General features: G+C 33.1%; 2 protein-coding genes across 2 annotated transcripts; one reads left to right on the forward strand and one right to left on the reverse strand.

The window, feature by feature from the left end:
- Positions 1–87: 87 nt before the first annotated feature.
- On the forward strand, positions 88–2,208 carry EIN_215610 (protein kinase, putative; the record flags this gene model as incomplete). The annotated part of the gene is made up of 1 exon (XM_004254296.1): positions 88–2,208. A coding segment is annotated over one exon (2,121 nt), but the record flags the coding sequence as incomplete, so codon positions are not given.
- A 452-nt stretch (positions 2,209–2,660) lies between these two features.
- On the reverse strand, positions 2,661–3,729 carry EIN_215620 (NADPH-dependent butanol dehydrogenase, putative; the record flags this gene model as incomplete). Its single annotated transcript, XM_004254297.1, has 2 exons — positions 2,661–3,663; positions 3,719–3,729. 2 exons carry the CDS (start codon positions 3,727–3,729, stop codon positions 2,661–2,663), a joined length of 1,014 nt encoding a protein of 337 aa, XP_004254345.1.
- Positions 3,730–8,270: the final 4,541 nt, after the last annotated feature.

The raw sequence follows: 8,270 nt of genomic DNA on the forward strand, positions 1-8,270 counted from the left end.
TCGTCGTCGACAGATGTTCATTGCTCGTACTGTTCAGTTGCAACAAATTATATTAACTCAAATGGGAAGTGTATAGCCAATCCAAAGAACTGTCTGACTTCTTCAAAGAGTGGAAATTGTTTCACTTGTGCTGAGGGACTTCACCTTGATGGAACACGCAGTTGCGTCTCAGAAGGAACAACGGACAATTGCGACCAAATGAGCAAAGCAAACGATCGATGTATCAGGTGCTCACCAGGACATTATCTTGAAAATGGTGTATGTCCATCGTGTCAAGACTTCTGCGTTCTCTGTTCTGACTCAAACACGTGTCTCCAATGCGACTCAAAACACGTCTTTAACGGGACTTATTGCGAAGAAATCTCTGACAAATTCCACTGCAAAAACTACTTGCAAGGGACGTCCACGTGTGTTGTGTGTGAAGATGGCTATTTCAGAAATCCAAAAACATCTCTGTGTGAGTCTTGTGTTGATGGGTGTAATAAATGCACCAACGACGCGATGTGTTTGCTCTGCAATGTAGACTACTTTTTACTCAGCGACCACACCCAATGCATTCCATACAAAAACTTGACAAATTGCAACGTGACAAGTTCATCTGGGTGTGTGACGTGTTCAATTGGTTATTATTATGATAACCAGTATTGCTCGTCGTGTTCCTCTGCAATTCCCAATTGCAACAAATGTTACTCCAACACGGACTGCATGTCATGTGAAGATAATTTCATTTTAATAAACAAAAATTGTTCTGCAAAAAGTGAAGTTGCGAACTGTGTGGAAGTGACCAACTCAAAGTGTTCAAAGTGTTCTTTCTGGCACACCACAAACTCAGACAACACTTCATGCATCACACAAGCCGTGTGGTGGGTGATACTTCTCATTGTCATCGTAGTTGTTGTTATCATCATACTCGTCATAGTCGCCGTCATAGTTTTGGTCATCAAATACCTCAACCACCAGAAGATCGAAAAGACGCGTGAGAAGTTCTGTCTCTTTGAAATGGCACTTTCAAATGTCCAATTCATTTCAACATCAAATTCCGACGTCGTCTTGAACAAAACAGAAATTCTGTTTGAAGGAGACAACGCGGAGAATCAGATTCCTGTTGCAACTGAAAGCCGCGAGTTGATTTGTGTTGGAAACGCCGGCAAAAACTCAATCAAAGTGCAATTCACACTGAAAGGCTCTTCGGACAAGTACGAAATAAAAACAGAGCCAAAAATCATGACGATTCCAAGAGGAAAAGCAATTGAATTTGAAGTCTTGTTGTCACCACTTTGTTCGTGCAAAATAGACGACAAGATGGTGCTCTCGTCTGTCAACATGGCAAAAGGACAAACATCTGAAGTGTTGATTCCACTCATGGGAATGACGGTGATGTCAACGCGTTTGGACCCAGACGAGTTGATTGAAGAGAAACAACTTGGTGAAGGCTCGTTTGGTGTTGTGTTACTTGGGAAATACAGAGGCAACAAAGTTGCTATCAAGAAGATGAAAAACATGAACAACAACACTTCGATGGAGGAATTTAAGAAGGAAGTTTCGATGTTGGACAAGTTCAGAAGTGACTATGTTGTCCACTTCTATGGCGCCGTGTTTATACCAAACAAGATATGTATGGTCACCGAATTTGCACAATATGGAAGTTTAAAAGACTTGATGAAACATAAAAAGGCGGAAGAAGTTGTTTTAAGTGTACGTGTTAAAATCATATACGACGCAGCTAAGGGGTTGGAGTATTTACACAGCAATGGCATTTTACACAGAGACATCAAGCCTGACAACTTCTTGGTGTTTTCAATTAATCTGAAAGACAATGTGAGTGCTAAACTGACTGATTTTGGGTCATCGCGAAATTACAATGCTATGATGACTAACATGACTTTCACGAAGGGTATTGGTACACCAAAATTCATGGCACCCGAAGTGTTGGAGAAAAGTCCATACAAGAAGGCAGCCGATGTCTATTCATTTGCAATCACAATGTACGAGTGCTTTGGATGGGAAGAGGCATACAAGAAAGAAGACTTCAAGTTTGTATGGTCAATTGCAGATTTCGTGTCTGGCGGAAAACGACTGCAAAACATCGCAAATATCCCCCCAAATCTCTTCGACATAATCGAATGTTGCTGGGCGCAGGAGCCCCAGGAAAGACCGCCTATTGAAACAACGGTAATAAATATTCGACAATACTTGGACTCATTTTAAGGAAGTCTCAATATTCTTTCTCTTCTATTTTATGATAATAATTTGAATAGTTTCATTATAATTTTTTTTGTTATTACTATTTTAATTTTTTAAACGTCATATAAATTATAAAGTATGTAAAATAAACCATAATATAATTACCAAGACTATTTTTTCAAAAAACAAATTTCTTATAATTATCAATTATCTTATTTTTATAGAACAACCAAAAAACTATTAATAATTTATATAAAATGTATTTTATCTTTTTTTCTTTCCAAAAATTGTGGTTTAATTAAATTAATTAAATCAATTAAAAAAATATAATAATTTATTAAAACAATTACAAATTTCTAAATTATTTATTATTATTTATTATTATTTATTATTATATATTTTTACTATATTTTTACTATTTATAGGATTTAATATTATAGTAAAAAGAACAATTAAAAGCTATTCGAGTTAAGGAATTAAATAATAAACCTTTTTATCGAGTTTCTCGATTGGAATTCTTGGTTGCATGGTGAGCACTGATCCCCGAAAGCGAGAAGTGCCATTTCTTTAATGTGTGACATCCAAACATCTTCAGCAATACCAGCCTGCTTGAATCCAGTAATTGTCTCGGTGTCTTTCAACAACTTCTCACAAGCTTTGGCAAACAATTCAACACCCTCAGCCGCAGTCTCGGCTTTCAACCCAATTAGTTGTGCAAGTTGTTGATATCTCTGGTCTGCAACATAAATGCTGTACTTTAGCCACATCACCAACTTTCTTGGGACAACACAGTTGTATCGAATAACACGTGGCAATAAGACTGCAACACATTTACCATTTGGAACATGGAAAACAGCTCCAACTTTGTGAGTCGTTGAGTGAGCAATCCCAAAGAACGCGGAAGAAAAAGCAATGGTAGCTGCGTTGTGCATCTTCTCTCGTGCGATCAAATCCCCATTGTATGACTTGACCAAGTTGTCGAAGGCTAATTTGACTGCTTCTTTAGCAAGACCGTCTGTGTATTCATTTGCCATAACTGAGACATAAGCCTCAATTGCATGAACCAACACATCGATACCACAGTCCGCTATAACTCTCTTTGTTAATGAGACACAGAACATTGGGTCGATGATAGCAACCGATGGAGTCAATGAGTAAGTCGCAAATGGATACTTCTTGCCAGTGTCCGAGATGACAACAAATGGAGTGACTTCAGAACCAGTTCCTGATGTAGTTGGGATGCAAATGAGTCTTGCCTTCTTGCCCATTGTTGGGAATTTGAATGCTCTCTTTCTCAAGTCCAAGAACTTTTGCTTTATGTTGAAGAAATCAGCTTCGGGGTGTTCATATAACAGCCATATGATCTTAGCCGCATCCATTGCACTTCCACCACCAATGGCAATGATGTTGTCTGGACCAAATGTGTTTATAACAGCAAGTCCCTTTTTGACTGTTTGAATAGAGGATCCTGTTCGACATCTATGAAGATTTCAATTTCAACGTCATTTTGTCTTCTCTTCAAGACGTCCATCACTCTGTCAACATAGCCAAGCTTGTACATCATTCTATCTGAGACGATGGATATCTTTTAGCACTCCTTGAGTTCCTTCAAGTATGTGCTAAAAGAGTGTGGCTCGAAGAAGATTTTTGGTGGGACTCTGAACCACTGGAGATTGTTTTTCCTTTCACAAGGTATGTGACATTGGCACTGACTGAATTTCTTCCGTATGAACCACATCCAAGTGTGAACGAAGGTATCATGTATTTACATGAGAATGGGATATGACACAGAGGCATCAAACCGGACAACATATTAGTCGTTTCATTGAATATTGATGACATGGTAAATGCCAAATTGACTGATTTTTGAAGTGCAAGAAATGTGAACATGTTAATTACAAACATGACATTCACAAAAGGTATTGGAACAACAAATTTTATGGCACTTGAAATACTTAAAAAGGACAAATATAAGAAAACGGCAGATATATACTCTTTTGGAGTGACAATGTATGAATGTGTTGGGTGGTGTCAGGCATATACAAAACAGCTGTTTAGATTTCCATGGAAAATAGCAGAGTTTGTTGTTAACGGCAACCGAGTTGAAAAGACAGAAAACATGCCTCAAAATTTTTTTGATATCATCCAAAAGTGTTGGGCACAAGATATGGGCGAAAGAATCAATGCAATAACTGTTGTTGATATTCTAACTGATCAAATTTTAATTAGAGCCATTCAAACAACGTTGTCTTTTCTTCAAACGTAATTCTTTCAGTCTTATATTTTTAGATTTACAAAATAAATTTGCAAAAAGTTAAATCATAGACAAAATCGTTTTTTTTTTGTTAACCATTTATTATTTAATTTTAAAGGAAATAGGAAAAAATCTATTTTTTCTTAAATTATTTTATCAACCTTTTCAATTGAGAAAAAAAATTAATGATTAATTTTTTAATATACAGTCGATACTCTATCGGATTGGAATGATGGGAAAATGGTTTCTCCAAAGGATTGGAGAATAAAAAGAAAATTTTATTTTTAATTTCTATATTTTTTGGCATTATTTATTTCTTTTGACAAAAACATAATTTAAAAACGTAAAATGAATATTTTAACAGAACAATAATAAGAGACACGTGTAAACATATGAATTTATTTGTCATTATTCATATTTTAATTTGTATGTTAATAACACATAAACAACATGATGGATTTATTATTGTGGTATCTATTACACTACTTAATATCTTAAAACAAAAAAATTCTCGATATTAAGCAGATAAAAAACAGATACAGTCTGTCTTTAAACGTTATCTGGTACCTTTTTAAACATAAAGATTGGCATATTTTGGGAAGCCGTCTATAAAATCCATCTCAATCGTTTTGGTTTTTTTTCACTTTTTACTTAATGCTTAATGTTTTGACAAAATTAAAGCTATTTTATGTCCACCAGATGACGTTAAAAGACTGACTATATTAGAAATTGCGAATAGATATAATTGTGGTTTAAATGCTTATTTTGTAATATGTAATAATTGCAATGATTTTAATAAAAACTTGTGTTCAACTTATTAGTGAACACTAAGTTGTTAACCAAGTTTTATATTATTATTATAATAAATCTGTTCTTTGTAATTATTATATTTTATTGTTATAATTTTGGTTTTACGATTTTGACAAATTGAATGCATTTATCACCAAAAAATTACTTGTTTATATAGATTGCCAAATACTTGATTTCAATACTATTAAGTTAGATTTTTTTATTCACAAAACCAAAAAAGTAAAAAAGAAAATAAGATTGTATTACGCTATTAAGTACTAATTATACGGGTTTTATATTTATAAAATCGGATTGGAACAAGTTTTGATTGGATATAAAACCAAATCCGATAGCATACCAATCCGATAGAAGTCCAATCCGATAAAGTATCGACTATAATAGTGAAAAATAAGTTTAATAAACAAAAAAACAAACAAATAAAAAAACAAAGTTTTATAACGGAAAGAAATTATTTAATTAATTAAACTTAAAACAACAAATAAGTTTTCTTGGTTTTTTATTACCAGAATACTGGTAATAAACGTGGAGATTAAACGATTCAATTCGTATTAACTACGACAGAGTTCTACGACCAATTTATAATTTAGAAGTCAATATAGACACATTACTCAAGATTTAAGAAATGGTTACTCAACTCAACATGCAGTTATATGCTTTTATTAATAGAAGTATATACAACTATAACAATCTCCAAAATTAAGCCACTACTTAAATCAATGAAACATTAGAGTACTTCAAAAGTCAAGTTATTTGTTTTGAAGAACTATTTGAAGCAGTAAAAAAGCACATTGCAATCTTCTTGATATCAAAGAAATCAATAAACACATTGTATATTGTCTCTTATTTTTAAAGAGCTATGACCAAAAACACCAATGATTAGTCAACTGTATAATAAACTAAAAGGGTTGAAATGTCCAATTCCTGGTGAATGCGTTGTGTTAAATCCCATTCAAGTAGTCTCATTTCAAACACAACATATTCCATATGTAGTTGTTAACAATGATGATGTTATAAATATCATCAACGTTGTTGATAACGTTGAAGAAGACGAAGAAGTCAGTATGAATAATTGCATACACCTATATGAAGAATCAACTCTTACAATGGAAGAACTAGACACGAATTTTTATAGAGATACTCAGATTGTACCGTGTTTACCTGACCGTGAATTTGATTGTGATGGACTGATGGATTGCCTTGTTAAAATTAACAAATAAGATTGTTATGATAACTTATCTGATACGTTATCAAGATTTCTTGTTTGGGCAAGAAATAGAAATGCTCGCAATAAAAGAGTACAACTGTTTAAATGTAAAGAATATTTAACGAAGAAGCCAGGTTTCAAAATGATGAATTTTACTCGAGTTTGACAAATAATTTGTCAAAAGAAGTCTGAAAAAGGCAAAGCATTTTATTAAGCGAACACAGTGGTTAGTCGAGAAGAGGGTCATTGTTTAATGAATCAAAGTCAACATTGATTGCAGAATTTGTAAAGCGAAAAGAATAAAGTTATTATCATGTTAATTATTGTGTTTTGATGTCTTTCATAATTAACGAATTAAACAAGAATATGTCAACGCAAAGAGTTTGTATAGTTTCGTCACAAAAAAGAACAGAATTCAGACAACAAAGGGCCAACCAATGTAAGAAGAAAGGGTGGCTGTTGATATGGATTAAATTAATGTTTATTTTGAAATACTGGATTAAGAATTGACTGGTATTCCCACATCTTTTATTATTAATTGTGACGAGTCGGGATTTCAAAAATAGGTTGATCAAATGGATCGTGTTGTTATCATATCTGCAAGGGAAGGAGTCACTGATGTTAAAGATCTGGTTTCAAGGGAAGGAAAAAGACAAACAATGTTAGGTAAAATAAGTATGAATGGATCTTCGCTTCCATTATTTTTATTGTACCCACGATGTCCGTGGAGAAAAATTGATTGTTAATGGAATCACTAAAGATAGAGTATGTCTGAAGTTTGCAAACAAATCGTTTATGACTAAAGTGTTGTTTGTTAAATGACTCAATTGCGTGTTTTTACCATTAGTAGAAAAGAAAAGAAAGAGACTAAATTATCATGGCAAAGATGCACTTATCATGGATGGGTATGGGTCATATATGAGTCTATCTGCAATTAAAATTTCGACTAAAAATACATTCGAGTTCTTCTAATACCAGCGCACACTTCCCACCTTCTTCAGATGTTAGATGTCGGTATTTTTGGAATCCAAAAACATGTGTGTTCAATGGATTGTGCTTTTATAGGAGAAGATTACTCCGAATTATCATATAATGCAATCCAGATTCTCACTATTACCAACTTATGGGAACAATTAACTTCAACCAAAAATATTATATCATCATTCATCGCTTGTGGGTTAGTCCCAATATAAACCAAACATATAAAGGTGGTATGTGAAGTGGTTAAAAAAGTTGTAGAAAGACTGATGATTACCCCTGAAGAAGATATTAAGTTGTGTATGGCAAGTTTTGAGCACAGTTTGACAAATGAATTGTAAAGAAAGAAAGTGTTAAAAAGCTGAGACATAATGCAACATTGACTGAAAAATCTAATTTGACAAATAAGCATGGTATCGAGATTTATAATTATCGCGGGGTCAAATTGACTTCTTTGCAATAATCCTGGGAAAATATCAATTGGTCAATCTGAGTGATTTCAATTTGAACAGTCGAAATAAAACAAATATAGTATTATATCATTAAGTTAATTGTAAATTTTCTTTTGTTAATTTTTTAATGAAATTATCTATAAATTAACCAATTTAAAAAGTTTATAATTCAAAGGGTTTTATGAACATAAACGAAAACATACTGTATTTTATGAGTTTGTTTATGTATTTATCAAAAGTCTTAAAGCAACTAACACAGAGAATCATATTATTTTACGACTCTCTTATGAATTCAAAAAGTTTTCAAATAACACATGTGATATTAATAATTGTTTAGATATGAGACTTTCAAATCAGTATGTATTACCAAATTAATTTTTCTTACTTC

This window comes from Entamoeba invadens (assembly GCF_000330505.1).
Source record: "Entamoeba invadens IP1 unplaced genomic scaffold scaff_1105074725051, whole genome shotgun sequence".
NCBI lineage: Eukaryota > Evosea > Mastigamoebida > Endamoebidae > Entamoeba > Entamoeba invadens.